The sequence below is a fragment of the Nyctereutes procyonoides genome, unplaced genomic scaffold, assembly GCF_905146905.1.
Source record: "Nyctereutes procyonoides isolate TBG_1078 unplaced genomic scaffold, NYPRO_anot_genome, whole genome shotgun sequence".
NCBI classification, from domain to species: domain Eukaryota; kingdom Metazoa; phylum Chordata; class Mammalia; order Carnivora; family Canidae; genus Nyctereutes; species Nyctereutes procyonoides.
This window is the reverse complement of record NW_026575140.1, coordinates 65630234-65646473: the sequence shown is the minus strand read 5'-3', so window position 1 is coordinate 65646473 and position 16240 is coordinate 65630234. Positions and strand designations below refer to the sequence as shown.

At 41.1% G+C, this 16240-nt stretch overlaps 1 protein-coding gene across 3 annotated transcripts in view; it reads right to left on the bottom strand.

Moving 5' to 3' along the window:
- Positions 1–4136, bottom strand: part of DDX10 (DEAD-box helicase 10) — a 267786-nt gene extending 263650 nt beyond the window's left edge. For all 3 annotated transcript variants that reach the window (XM_055307117.1, XM_055307118.1, XM_055307119.1), the window contains exon 1: positions 3843–4136. In XM_055307117.1, coding sequence (XP_055163092.1) covers positions 3843–4028 — 186 coding nt within the window. In that variant the 5' untranslated portion in view covers positions 4029–4136. The remainder of the gene's footprint in view (positions 1–3842) is intronic.
- Between the last annotated feature and the right edge of the window lie 12104 nt (positions 4137–16240).

The following is a 16240-nucleotide window of genomic DNA, read 5'->3' as shown; positions in this document are numbered from 1 at the left end:
ACATTTTTCTAACTCATCTAGCCAAGGGCAGGGACAGAAAAATTCAACCTCCTTCCCCCTAATTACACTACCATCTAACTCCACAGCGCTCTACATATTTAGGATTACAACATTTATCAAAATGTATCAACCCCACACCCCCCAGAGACACAGATATGTATTTTTTCCCATCTATTTTGACCTAGGCCTCAATAAATACCTTATCAAAGTATTCCAAATGTTTCTAAATTAAATTGTTCAGTATTTTACCAATGAGGCTACTGAACACCACCCCTGTATTACAAATATACTGAAATAGACGTTTTATGCACTGGTACTATCATCTGAGGCACTCTGTACTGAGTTTCCTAGGCCTGACCTAACCTGGAACCAGTTACCAACCAGAATAAAGCCATCTGGAAAAGGTCTTCATGCACCAAACCACATTGAAACACTGAGTGCCTCTCCAGGCAAGCACTGTGCAACCAGAATCTGGGAAATACAAAGGTGAGAGTGTTGATGGTTTCTGACCTTCAGAGGTTCATGCAGGAGTTAAGAAGTTAAAGAAAGAAGCCAATTATCACAGCCTGGTGATAATGCTATAATAAAGCTCTATACAATGTTATGGACACAACAGTCCTAACCCCACTTGGGGAGGTCAGGAAGAGAAGTTTAAATCTTGAAGGACTGGTAGGTGTTCCTAGAGTGGGAGAATGGAGGTGCTCACTCAAGTGGTAGAAACATCAAGTACAGAACAAGAAGCATGGGGGACTAGGGTCCCTGCGCAGCTCAATCAGTCAAGCATCTGCCTTCAGCTCAGGTCATGATCTCAGGGTCCTGAGATCAAGCTCTGCATCAGGCTCCCCGCTCCACCAGGAGCCTGCTTGTCCCTCCTCATGCTCATGTGTGCTCTCTCAAATAAGTAAAATCTTTGAATAATCTTTAAAAAAGCAGCAGCAGCATCAGTATCAGGGAGTATGGCCAACTCACAAAACTAGAAGTTGCTCCTGCACATATGCTTATCACACACCACTTGGGTTACATATGTCACCTCTTTGAGCCTTACTACACTCTGGGTAGTTAGTAATCTCTGCTGAATGAAAGAAACAGACTCAGGAGTATTAAGAACTTAGTCAATACCCAAACTGAGATTTTTTTTTTTAATTTTATTTATTCATGAGAGACACAGAGAGACAGAGAGAGGCAGATAGACAGGCAGAGGGAGAGGCAGGCTCCCTCCATGCAGGGAGCCTGATGTGGGACTCGATCCGGGGACTCCGCCAAACCGCTGAGCCACCCAGGGATCCCCCTGAGTGAGATTTAAACCAGGTGTGCCTGGTCACAAATAACTTACTCTTCTGCTGCAGAACGTGTTGACACACTAAAGTACTTGACCATTTTCCTGAAAGTAATTGTGAGCCAAGAGAGGGTTTTAATCTGGAGTAAGGTGATTGGATTTTCATCTAGGAAAGAATCATCCTACCTGCAATATGAAGATAGATTAGAGGATGATAAGGCCTAAGGGTCAAATCCAGCCATGAGATTTCCTAATTGAAGTTTTGTTGGAAGTTTTGTTGAAAACAACTATACCTATTTAAGTATTTTTATGTTAGGTTTTGTGTTACAAGGCAGAGTTAAGTAGTTCCACCCTTCTGACCTGCAAAGCTAAAACCATTTACTATCTGATCCTTTACAAAACTTGCTAATCCCCATTATAAGCAACAGCTACTATAGTAATCCATGCAAGAGATGATGGGGCCTGAACTAAGGCATAGCCTGGGGTTTGGGATTTGAGGGGGGCGGGGGGGAGCACGGGGAGGTGCCTGGAGTAACATTTTAAAAAATTTTAAAGGCAAAAGAGATTATCAGTATGACTGGATGTATGACCACTGAAAGGGAAGTCTCTAGGATTACTTGTACGTTTCTAGCTCAGTAGTCCACTTAGATAGTGGGGCCAGCATGTGGTGCACCAAGTATCAGCCCCAAGATGTCCATATGCAAACCTCCAGAACTGTGAATATTGTCTTAGATGGCAAAAGTGATTCTGTACAGGTCATTATGAAAGATCTTGAGATGGGGAAATTATCCTCAATATTCTGGGTGGGCCCTAAATGCAATACAAAGCATCCTTATTTAAGAACGGCAGAAGTAGATTTGACACAGAACCCAAGGTAATGTGTCCATGGAGACAAAGTTCGGAGTGTGCAGCCACAAGCCAAGGAATGCAGCCACCAGGAGTGAGAAGTGAGAAGCAGGAAGAAATGGATTTTCCCTGAGAGCCTCCCGATGGACCATGGCCCTGCTGACACCTTGATTCCAGCACAGTGAAACAGATTTCAGACTTCTGGCTTTCAGAACTACGAGAGAACAAATTTCTGTTGTTTTAAGCCATGAAGTTTGTGGCAATTTGTTACAGTGGCAAGAGGGAACTAAAATGGTGAATTTTGGAGTCAAAGATAATGACCTTGTGTATTTAAAATATTCTGACAGGTAAAGACATCCACAGCACCATCGGAAAAAAAGAATACGAACTCAGAGGAGCTGTGGGTAGAATACAAAAGGGAGCCAATAACCCACAAGAATAAGCACTGGGATTACAAAAGAGAAGAAAGGCTGGGACTATACCCCTTAAACAAGTCTGGTTAGATAAAGAAGACTCTAAAATGCAATCAATGGTTTCTTAAAATGGTGTGTGTATGTCAATAGTAGTAATAATCTAACAGCTAATATATTTATATGTATCAGGCATTGTGCAGATAAGCTTTAGAGTTACTAACTTCTCCAAACAACTTATAAAACAGGTATCACTATGCCTTTTAAAGATAAGACAAGGGAAGCAGAGAGAGTAAGTAACCTGCCCACACATTCAACTGGTGACCAAAAGCCAGGATCAAATTATCGTTTACCTTAACTCAAAAGCCTAAACAAAGACAAAGGTTATCTATCTAATCTTCTTGTTGACCTAAGGGTCCTTTAAAGGAAAGCCATACCAGCATGACACTTGATGACTATAATTCCAGAAATGTCCAGAAAACTCCCACATATTAAATCCTTGACTATACAGCAGTAGAAGGGGCAAATACTGAGAGGGGAGTGAGGTGGGTGACGGCCAACACATCGGGTTGTGGGGGGGGCGGGGGGGGGGCGCAAGAGGTCAAAATGGTAACTACAGGGCTATTCAGAACATCGAGTACAATGGGGGATGGCAGGTGCCAGACCCACACCAGGAGCCCAGCTTTCCTGTGCCAATTCCTGGGCGGGGACACGAATCAGGGAGAGAAAATAAGCACAAGAAGGGACGCAGATGGGGCGTGAGGCTTTGGACTTGGAAAGACACGGGTACCTAGGCTGCAATCCCACACCGCCTACTAACATGTGAGCTGAAAGCAAGTACGTTATCTTCTCGGAGCCTCCACGCTCTCACCTGTAAAATGGGAATAAGACCCAGACCCAGTTCAGGTCAAATAATCAACGTGAAGCACACGGTTAGGGGCTGAAATCGGAGGTGTCGTCAGTATGACTACTGCCGTCAGTACCACTGTTATTACCCCGTTTCACTACTAACTCCTTGCTCTTAAAGAGCCACTTCAGCCCCATCTTTTTTACCGAGCAGGGCGGCGAGCACAAGAGCGACTGGAGGGTCCAGAGCCTGGTCCGCGGGGCCGGGCAGACCACCTGTGGGGCCTCAACTGTGCTGGGGGGCCCGGCCGCACCTGTCCCCCCACCCCACCCCGTCTCCAGCCCCCCTTCGCCCCACCCACGACAGGTCTCTCATCGCCGCGAGGACGCGCAGCCCCGCGGCCCGCCCGCCCCGCCGCGCCGCGCCGCCCCCGGCCCGCCCGCCGCGCCGCCCCCGGCCTCACCTTCTCGTAGTTCTGCGTGAGGCGGCTGATGGCCTCGCGTTCCACCTGCCACTCGGGCTTCTTCAGCTGCTTCCTCAACTGCTTCTTTTGGCTCTGCTTATGGCTGTGTTTCTTCTTCCAACGGTTGAAGCTCCGCACCGGGTCGGGCCGGCCGCCCGGCCCCCGAGAGTCGGCAGTTTTGCCCATAACAGCAGCGGCGGCGACAGAGCAGACCTCCCCGGACACGAGAAGCCTCAGGCCAGCCGGACCGTCCGCAGTGAGGAGACGCGGAACCAGCGTGGGGATAGAGAGGCGACGGCGCGTGCGCGGAACCCGGAGCCCGCCCCCGAGCTTTTGAAACCGGGGCACGCGCCGTGGACCGCAAGGGAAGACTGAACGCTGATTGGCTACTTGGATTCCGCAGGGCGTAGCGGGCAAGCCTCGGGGAGACGGAGGAGGAGCGATCTGAGGAAGAGGGCGGGGCTAGCGGCGCCTGGCGAGCGCCGGCTCTTTAAATGGGCGCATGCGCACGGGTTGCTGTTACTATGGTGACGTCACACGACTCGCTTCAGGGTTGTTCGTACACGCTTGCCCTGGGTTTAATCTTGGCAAAGCGTGCGCTTACGCACTCATGCACACTCTCACGCACACGCGCACTTGCCCAAAGCTCAAACACCTATTTAATAACTTCCAGTTTGAATCTGAGTCAGGGTACTGCCCTAGGAATAAAAAAATGAGTATTCTATATCTTAATGTCCCTGTTTTTGCAGACCCCTCAGGCTCCGCTGCAGCAGCAGGAAACAAGCAGAATTGTACTGAATTTGCCTTAAAATGCAGTTACGAAGACAAAATGAAAACAAAAAATAAAGAATTGGAAGAAAAGTTATTTGCAAGTTGGCCATTTACATGAATCGGCCTTCAATGAATGGGGGGAGGCTAAGATTTTATTTATTCATGAGAGACACAGAAGAAAGGCAGAGACATAGGCAGAGGAAGAAGCAGACTCCCCACTGAGCGAGGAATCCTGATGTGGGACTCGATCCCAGGACCCCGGAATCAAACCTGAGCCACAGGCAGATGCTCAGTAACTGAGCCACCCAGGTACCCAATGAATTGGTTTTTTGACACATTTATCTACAGTGACCACTGGTATACACTGGATAGAGATGAGGGCAGAGCTGTGGCAGGGAAAGAGATTAGGCTCAAAGTTCTCATGCAGGCTGTTCAGGCCCTCATATTATTTTTCAGTGCCGTATAGCCAGATGACTACCCCCAAACACATGCCCATTCCCTAGACAGAAGATGATTGGGGAAGCAGAGACTGTGACCCGGGGAATCTTCACACCCAGGGTCCCTAGATGTGGTGGAGGGTAATGGTCAATAAAGGGAAGTTATTTAAAAGTTTCTATATACATCCACAAAAAATTAAAGATAGAATGACCCTATGATCCAACAATTCTATTTCTGGATGTACACACAGAAGAATTGAAAGCAGGGTCTGAAATAGATGTTTACAAACCCGTATTCATAACAGCATTATTCCCAATATCTAAAAGGTGAAAGCAGCCTATGTGTCCATCCAAGAATACTGGATAAGCAAAAAGTGTTATATAGGTATGTTGGAATACTATCAGGCCTTAAAAACAAAAGAAATCCTGACAATGCTGCAATGTGGATGAACCTTGAGGACATCATGGTGAGTGAAATTAGCCAGTCACAAAAAGTCCTGTGTGAATCCCCTTGTCTGAGATATTTAGAGAGTCAAAATCAGAAATGAAAATAGAATAGAGGTTGACAGGGACATGGGAAGTTACTGCTTAATAAGTATAGAGTATAGTTTCAGTTTTGTGGGATGAATATAGTTTTGGAGGTTGGTAGCACAACAATGGGAATGTACTTAATGGCCACAGAACGATACACCTAAAAATGGTTTAAGTGGTAAATTTCACTTTATCACAATTTTTTAAATTGTTTTAAGTATCTGTATACAATGAATGAGGCTCTCAGCTCTATTACTCTCCTCCTAAAGCTAAAGCAGCTAGGTGTATACATACCTCCGGAAAAAAAAAAAAAACCTGAAAGAGTCATCCCTAGGAAAAATGGCCCAAGAGACAGACCTGGACCTGATAGCATTTATGCAACCACCAAAGAAATAGCAGGTTGCTAAACTGTCTCATCTCTTCAGTGAAGCCCACTCTTCATGAGCTCTCCCATGCACTAGTCATTTCTAATCAGCCCTACTCAAATATGAAAGAGTAATAAAAACCACCAAACATTTCAGGAAATTCTTTAACTTAAATGTTGGAAGCTAAACCTAATAAACCAATGCAGAAAGCAAAAGAAATCTTCCAAAGAAATAATTAATATTTTTAGAAACATAAGGCATTGCTACCCATGAAAAAGAACAAAAACTATTCAGAGAATGGAATAGAACTCTTAATAGAAATGATTTTGTTTGTAATGGAAATCAAATTTTTGACATAAAATAATAGAAAATTTGAAGTCTAATCACAATGAACTCACTCTCACATTCTGAAGTCATTAGGATGAAATAATTTGTAATATGAATAGTTCACATCTTGATTGCATAAAATGACACCTTCATGATGATTTCAACTTTTATTTGCCCCACTATCTTGTATTCTGTAGAAACGATCCCTAGGCAGGCTTTCAGTTTTGACATTGAGAACATTAGTTTTTCAAACATTTTTTTTAAGATTTTATTTACTTATTCATGAAGGACAGAGAGAGAGAGAGGCAGACAGAGGCAGAGGGAGAAGCAGTCTCCCTGCAAGGGGCCCGACATGGGACTTGATCCTGGGTCTCCAGGATCACATCCTAGGCTGAAGGTGGCGCTAAACCACTGAGCCACCCAGGCTGCCCTCCAACATTTTAATAGTAACATCTATGTTCTCCATTACTAACGTGTATTCAGAAAGCTCCTAAAGAGCTGAAAAGGATGTGGAAACATGCCTGGTACTAGTACTACAGATATAGGCAAAATTTCATTGGGGGAGCAGCTATACTAAAATTTGCTGAAGGAGTGACAGGAAGTGTAATATTTGTTCCTCATCATTGATATCCTACTTCCTACTATTCATCAGTTATTTTCTACTGTAATTTTTTTCATAGTTGCTGTTTATCATCATAATTCTTTACATTACATATGTCTCTAAAACTGTGAAAATACCACTATATTCTTTCTGTACTTTAAAACATTTTTAATAAGATTATCTTGTTTGAAGGGTGCCTGGGTGGCTCAGTCGGTTAGGTGTCTGACTTTTGGTTTGAACTCAGGTCATGATCTCAGGGTTGTGAGATTGAGCCCCAGGTCTGGGCCCCAATCCATGGGGAGTTTGTTTCTCTCCCTCTACCCCTCTCCCTGCTCACATTCTCTCTCGCTCTTTCTCTGTCTACAAAAAAGCAAGTAAATTTTTTAAAAAGATTATCTTGTTTGAGAAAGCAATAATACTCTAGTAGTGATGAATACAACTGTCCCCCAAATCTCAGTTTACAGATACCATTTTCCCAATCAAATGAATCAGAGCTCTTTGGAGAAAGAGCTAATTCTAGGGCTGGGGCAGAGCAGTACGGGATATCTTGAGGTGCCAGAAAATAAAGAGGAGCTCAAAGAATGATGGGAATGGAGGGCATTTATGATCTAGGTGGTAGTTTTAAAAATGTTTGCCTTAAGTACTTTTATTCCATTAGGCTTTATACTCATGTAGTTTTATATAGGTATGTTCTATTTTCAGTAAAAATAGTTTGCTTTTTTTTTGAGAGGAGTAATGTGCACACACAGGTGCACCAGTGTGAGATGGGGGAGGGGCAGAGGGAGAGAGAAAATCTTAAAGTAGACTCCACACCCAGGGCAGTTCCCAATCCTACAACCCTGAGATCATGACCTGAGCAAAATTCAAGAGTTGAACACTTAACCGACTGAGCCAATCAGGTGCCCCAATAAAAATGGTTTATAATATAAAATGTCCACACTAAAAGAGTCATGCCAAATTAGTACTGAGGAAATAAATATAAATACAGGTGTTTTTGAAGTATTTCTTTGAGGGACACCTGGGTGGCTCAGTGGTTGAGCATCTGCCTTTGGCTCAGGCCATGATCCCGGGATCCAGGATTGAGTCCCACATTGGGCTCCCTGTGAGGAGCCTGCTTCTCCCTCTGCCTGAGTCTCTGTGCCTCTCTTTCTCTGTGTGTCTTATATGAATAAATAAAATCTTTTTTTAAAAAAGGCTAAAAAAATGAAGTATTTCTCTGGCTAGCATTCTAACTTTTATCTAGATAACTTATCGTAGGATGCCTGGGTGGCTCAGCGATTGAGCACCTGCCTTCCGCCCAGGGCATGATCCTGGGTATCCAGGTCGAGTCCTGCATTGGGCTCCCTGCATGGATCCTACTTCTCTCTCTGACTGTGTCTCTGCCTCTCTCTGTGTGTATCTCATGAATGAATAAATAAAATCTTTTAAAAAAAATTTAGATAACTTATCTGTAAAAAATATCAATAATTTAGTTTTAAAAAGCTTTGCTTACTGCCTCTAAATAACTACTAGTGACAGGATGGCCTCAACTGGACTTTCATATAATCTATTTTATAATGATTTCAAAATTAATATTTCAACACCCTTCTGTGTTTCAATGAACTAAAAGGTAGATTTATAGTTCTTGGATGGAATTAAAATTTCAAAAGTGCCCAAAAAAGGATTTTTGGTTTATTTTGTACCATTAAGTTTAAAGAATGTACAAGGGATAAGGAATGATCAAGAATTACTTTTTGAGGAACTTCCTATTAAAATATAGTATTTTTTTCATTCAAAATTGTGACCCTGTCATATTTCTGGTTTTTAAACTATTAGTAATAATAATACCATTAATGGTATTATATTAATAATAATATTACCTCTACTGGGCAGCTCCGGTGGCCCAGCGGTTTAGCGCCACTTTCTTCCAGGGTCGTGATCCTGGAGAACCGGATCAAGTCCCACGTCGGGCTCCCTGCGTCGAGCCTGCTTCTCCCTCTGCCTGTGTCTCTGCCTCTCTCTCTCTCTCTGTCTCGAATGAATAATAAATAACCTAAAAAAAAAAGTGGACACTTAACTGACTAAGCCACTCAGGCACCCCAGAAGATATGTTTTTTTTTCCTTGAGGAGATACCATTTTCAACTTGACATAATATCTTTTAAAAACTAGCATTTCAAGCTTTAGTCAGGTTACATTTTTTTTTCACAATTTTTTACACGTTAGCATTTGCCTTTATTTCTTTTGCTTTGGCCAACATGCCAATTTGATGTCACGACAGAAGAGCATTGTCCCAAATCACAAAGATCTCTTCCGCCCCACATTATTTTGGATTCTCTTCTGTGCAGTCTATGAAATATGCAGATCTCGTCATTCTCCAGTTATGTCATTTGCTGAGCAAAATCTATGTTCATATACAAAAATGTTAGACTTCAGAAAGCCACAAACTTAATAACTGTTACCTGTTTTCCCTGGGGCTTAAGAAATTGTAGCTAAAATAATTGAGCAATTTTTTTTAGCACATCTTGCCTTATTCAAGTGATTTGAATTATTTCATTTATGTATCTGTGAGAGTATTAATTATTTGGTTTTATCTTTTACCCTTTTGGAACCTTATCGGTTTTGACTGAAGAATCAGAGGGTGTTTTGTTTTGTTTTGTTTTGTTTAACAAATCTGATCGATTTACTAAATTATATTTTAGAGTTCATTGTTATGGGTTGATGAGGCTCAACGCAGATTTCCCCAAAATATGACACTTTGGCATATTAAATATTTTGAATTGAAATTACTTAAGAAATAGCCACTACAAAAACCCTCTGACTGTCCTTTGACTTCCTGAAAGCTGGAAATAAATTTCCCAAGTGAAAGGTACCCTCCTTGTACCAAGAGAAAAGGAGACAAACATCTCTATCACCAGAGATAGGGATCAAGACTGAGAAGGCGTGTGAACAAACCTTGTTACTTCTTTACTAATTTAGTAACCCAAGCCAGAACTTTGTCTTGTCAATTTTTCACAAATGTGTTGTTTCTTTGTCTAAAAGATATAAAAGCTACCTACTTTGGTAACTTCATTGTGTCTCGTACATCAATAAGCTTTCATATTTGAGAATTAAATTTGTTTTCCTTCTGTTAATCTATCTTATATCAATTTAATCATTAGATAAGCCCAAGAATCTAGAGCAGAAGAAAGGAAAACTTTTGGCCTCTACAGGGTCCATTTTTAACCAGGCACAAAAAAAGACCTCTTCACTAATAGTTCTTTGTTTACATTTTTCTGTTCCCAACTCTGTACTTGCCTCTTCACATGGTTACTGACATTAAACAGTGGTTAATTTCAAAAGAGTCCTGCAAGATTTGAATAACTTGACCTAAAGAAGCTAAAAGGTGGCCAATCCCCATCCTCTTACTATGCAAAAATGGCAAATAAGTTTTGGTAAATCAATTTAGCAATACGTTGACTTTTTATTGGAAAAAAATTAATAACAAAGCATATGGTTATTCGAATAAAAAGATCCCTTTTTGTTTCTTTCTGCCTTATCAACATATTCAGTCTGATGTCATTCTTAGGACACAATCAATACCTCTATGGAATTTCAGAGACTATAGCTTTGGTTAGCTTTGGTTAGCTCCAACTTTTTAAACTTATACCCTCTAGAACTTGGTGGGGCCAAAATGCAGCCACACGTTTTGTTTTTTGTTTTGTTTTGTTTTTTTTCTTAAAGACTTGAAAAAGAGATAGCACAAGAGCAGAGGGGAGGGGCAGAAGCAGAGAATCTTGAAGCAGACTCCTCACCTAATGTGGGTGGGCTTGCCCTACCACCCATGAGATCATGATCCATGGGATCACAACCTGAGCCCAAACCAAGAGCCAGACACCTAACCGCTTGAGCCACCCAGGTACCCCATCATACAGCCACATTAATCCCAGAGTATAACCTCTGAAATTTTCAAGACCAACAAAAGTATATTTGCCTAATTGACTGGTACACATAAACTAGAAAACCAAGAGAAGAAAGTCTAGCCTGCCACACTCATTGTGTTGCTAACTGCTGCCACAAGTCATGAATCAATTATCTATGCACACATTTGTTCATTCACTCATCTAATTTTCTGTGAGTGCCTACAGTGTACTGGACACTGTTAAGCCTCAAGGATAAAAAAAAATGAATAAGAAATGGTCCTTGCCTCAAGGAGCTTATAATCAAGTATAGAGGCCTCTCGATGAGAATCACATTGGCAGTGTTTTATAAAATGGTACTTTCTCAGCTTTACCCAAAAATATTCTGGTTCTACAAATATGAAACTGAGACTAGGCAATTCTGATGCAATCAGCCAGATCTGTTTGGGAACCTGGTCTGCAGATTGCCTTTTGGGATCCTGGTCTAACATTATGATTAATCATAACAATTGGAGCTGATTATAATTTATTATATAATTTGAATTGGTTCCAGTTTAATGCCACTAAAATTGTACCATAATTAAACTATGAAAGATTAACATATGAAAGGAAAATAATAATGAATAAAGTCTCCTTATGCCCTTGATTCACATTTGAGCCATAGATAATACTAATAAGCCTAACAAAACCATCTCTACTCACCAATGTTATCTATAAAAATTACAGTGGCTCTCACACATAAGGAATTCTGCTAAAGAGGTCTCCCAGTAAAAATAGCTCAAAAGTCATTCTATTCATTTGTCTCAGAGAAACTAAGCTTCTATCACTCTCCCACTTGAGGAATGGAACTTCCAGTGTTCTTTTTGGTTTATCATAGACCAGCAGGTGGCAGTCTAGGATCATATACTAGCTAGCTTCCACTTGTGGTTAAATGGAATTCAGCCTGGTTTTTTATAGCCACCAACTAGTTGGTTTCCTGGTCAGTTTATCTGCCTTATAAGGATTAACACCAATACTACTAAGCCGCAGTGATAGTAGGTCCCCTTGATGTGATGTGAGGTGATGAGAATGGCACTTTACCCCCATACTCTTCCTTCTAGACATGCATTGCTTCAGTCCCATCATGGGGAAAACATCTGTAAAATTCCAGCCGAAGGAGCAGTTTAGAAAATATTTGATCAGTACTCCTCAAAACTGTCAAGGTCATCAAAAAACAAGGGAAATCTGAGACACTGTGACAGCCACGAGGGACTCAAGGAAACATGAGCACTAATTGTATTGTGGTGTCCTAGATGGGCTCCTACAACAGAAAAGAGACCTTAGGGGCACGGGGCAAGATGGCAGGGGAGTGGGGTCCCCAAGTCACCTTTCCCCACCAACTTACCTAGACAACTTTCAAATCATCCTGAAAACCTACAAATTTGACTTGAGATTTTTTTTTAATCTTATTTATTTATTTATTTATTTATTTATTTATTTATTTATTTATGAGAGGGAGAGAGAGAGAGAGGCAGAGACACAAGCAGAGGGAGAAGCAGGCTCCATGCAGAGAGCCCCACGTGGGACTCCATCCTGGGTCTTCAGGATCATGCCCTGGGCTGAAGGCAGCGCTAAACTGCTGAGCCACCCGGGCTGCCCTCAACCTGAGATTTAAATTTTTATTTATTTATTTATTTATTTATTTATTTATTTATTTATTTATGATAGTCATACAGAGAGAGAGGCAGAGACACGGGCAGAGGGAGAAGCAGGCTCCATGCACCGGGAGCCTGACGTGGGATTCGATCCCGGGTCTCCAGGATCGTGCCCTGGGCCAAAGGCAGGCGCCAAACCACTGCGCCACCCAGGGATCCCCAACCTGAGATTTAAAGAGAGAACAGCTGGAATGCTACAGAGAGAAGAGTTTCCACTTCTAACAAGTACAACTTGTTTTTAGCCACTCTGCATTGAGCAAAATGACTAGATAGAAGAAGTCACCACAAAAGAAAGAATCAGAAACAGTACTCTCTGCCACAGAGTTACAGAATTTGGATTACAATTCAATGTCAGAAAGCCAATTCAGAAGCATAGTAATAAAGCTACTGGTGGCTCTGGAAAAAAAGCATAAAGGATTCAAGAGACATCATGACTGCAGAATTTACATCTAATCAGGCTGAAATTAAAAAAGCAATTAAATGAGATGCAATCCAAACTGGAGGTCCCAATGACAAGGGTTAATGAAGTAGAAGAAAGAGTGAGTGACATAGAAGACAAGTTGATGGCAAGGAAGGAAGCTGAGGAAAAAAAGAGAAAAACAATTAAAAGACCATGAGGAAAAGTTAAGGGAAATAAATGACAGCCTCAGAAGGAAAAATCTATGTTTAATTGGGGCTCCAGAGGGCGCCAAGAGGGACAGAGGACCAGAAAATATATTTGAACACATCATAGCTGAGAACTTCCCTAATTTGGGGAGGTAAACAGGCATTCAGATCCAGGACATGGAAAGGTACCTCCCTAAAAATCAACAAAAATCATTCAACACCTCAACATTTGACTTGCAAATTCCAAAGATGAAGAGAAAATCCTTAAAGCAGCAAGAGACAAGAGATCCCTAACTTATATGGGGAGAACTATTAGATTAACAGCCGACCTCTCCTCAGAGACCTGGCAGGCCAAAAAGGGCTGGCAGGATATATTCAGGGTCCTAAATGAGAAGAACATGCAGCCAAGAATACTTTATCCAGCAAGGCTCTCATTCACAATAGAAGGACAGATAAAGAGCTTCCAAGATAGGCAGAAACTGAAAGAATATGTGACCACCAAACCAGCTCTGCAAGAAATATTAAGGGGGACTCTGTAAAAGAAAGAGGACGCCCAAAGAAACAATCCATGAAAACAGGTACTGAATAGGTATTATGATGACACTAAATTCATATCTTTCAATAGTAATTCTGAACATGAATGGGCTTAATGACCCCATCAAAAGATGCAGGGTTTCAGACTGGATAAAAAGACAAGACCCATCTATTTGCTGTTGACGAGACTCATTTTAGATCTAAGGACACCTCCAGCCTGAAAATTAGAGGGTGGAGAACCATTTACCATTCAAATGGTCCTCAGAAGAAAGCAGGGGTAGCCATCCTCATATCACAGAAATTAAAGTTTATCTCAAAGACTGTAGTAAGAGATGAAGAAGGACACTATATCATACTTAAGGGGTCTATCCAACAAGAGGACCTAACAATCATGAATATGCCCCTAATGTGGGAGCTGCCGAGTATATCAATCAATTAATAACCAAAGTAAAGATATTCTTAGATAATAATACACTAATACTGGGAGACTTCAATGCAGCACTTACTGCAAATGACAGATTTTCTAAGCACAATATCTCCAAAGAAATAAGAGCTTTAAATGATACACTGGACCAGATGGATTCACAGATATTTATAGAACTTTGCATCTGAATGCAACTGAATACACATTCTTCTCAAGTGCACATGGAACTTTCTCTAGAATAGACCATACTGGGTCACAAATCAGGTCTGAACTGATACCAAAAGATTGGGATTGTCCCCTGCATATTTTCAGATCATAATGCTTTGAAACTTGAACTCAATCACAAGAAGAAATTTGAAAGAAACTCAAACACATGGAGGTTAAAGAGCATCCTGCTAAAAGATGAAAGGGTCAACCAGGAAATTAGAGAAGAATTTTAAAAAATTCATGGAAACTAGTGAAAATGAAGATACAACCGTTCAAAATTTTTGGGATACAGCAAAAGCAGTCCTAAGAGGGAAGTAGATTGCAATACAAGCATCCCTCAAAAGATTGGAAAAAACTCAAATACACAAGCTAACCCCCACACCTAAAGGAACCGGAGAAAGAACAGCAAATAAAATTTGCACCAAGCAGAAGAAGGGAGTTAATAATATTCGAGCAGAACTCAATGAAATAGAGACCAGAACTGTAGAACATATCAACAAAACCAGGAGGTTCTTTGAAAGAATTAATAAGATAGATAAACCATTAGCCAGCCTTATTAAAAACAAAAGAGAAAGACTCAAATTAGTAAAATCACGAATGAAAAAGGACAGATCACAACCAATACCAAGGAAATACAAACGATTTTAAAAACATATTATGAGCAGATATACTCCAATAAATTAGGCAATCTAGAAGAAATGGACACATTTCTGGAAAACCACAAATTAGCAAAACTGGAACAGGAAAAAATAGAAAACATGAACAGGCCAATAACCAGGGAGGAAATTGAAGCAGTCATCAAAAACCTCCCAAGACACAAAAGTCCAGGGCCAGATGGCTTCCCAGGGGAATTCTATCAAACATTTAAAGAAGAAACCATACCTATTCTACTAAAGCTGTTTGGAAAGATAGAAAGAGATAGAATACTTCCAAACTGGTTTTATGAGGCCAACATCACCTTAATTCCAAAACCAGACAAAGACCCCCCCCAAAAAAAAGGAGAATTATAGACCAATATCCCTGATGAACATGGATGCAAAAATTCTCAACAAGATACTAGCTAATAGGATCCAAGAGTACATTAAGAAGATTATTTTTAAAAAAAAAGAAGAAGAAGAAGAAGATTATTCACCCTGACCAAGGGGGATTTATCCCTGGGATGCAAGGCTGGTTCAACACTCATAAAGCAATCCGTGTGATAGATCATATCAACAAGAGAAAAAAACAAGAACCGTATGATCCTCTCAACAGATGCAGAGAAAGCATTTGACAAAATACATCATCCATTCCAGCTCAAAACTCTTCAGAGTGTAGGGATAGCGGGAACATTCCTCAGCATCTTAAAAGCCATCTATGAAAAGCCCACAGCAAATATCATTCTCAATGGGGAAGCACTGGGAGCCTTTCCCCTAAGATCAGGAACACGACAGGGATGTCCACTCTCACCACTGCTATTCAACATAGTACTAGAAGTCCTCGCCTCAGCAATCAGGCAACAAAAAGAAATAAAACGCATTCAAATTGGCAAAGAAGAAGTCAAACTCTCCCTCTTTGCAGATGACATGATACTGTACATAGAAAACCCAAAAGACTTCACCCCAAGATTGCTAGAACTCATATAGCAATTCAGCAATGTGGCAAAATACAAAATCAATGCCCAGAAATCAATGGCATTTCTATACACTAACAATGAGACTGAAGAAAGAGAAATTAAGGAGTCAATCTCATTTACAATTGCACCCAAAAGCATTAGATACCTAGGAATAAACCTAACCAAAGAGGAAAGGATCTATACCCTAAAAACTACAGAACACTTCTGAAAGAAATTGAGGAAGACACAAAGAGATGGAAAAATATTCCATGCTCATGGATTAGAAGAATTAATATTGTGAAAATGTCGATGCTACCCAGGGCAATTTACACATTTAATGCAATCCCTATCAAAATACCATGGACTTTCTTCAGAGAGTTGGAACAAATCATTTAAGATTTGTGTGGAATCAGACAAGACCCCAAATAGCCAGG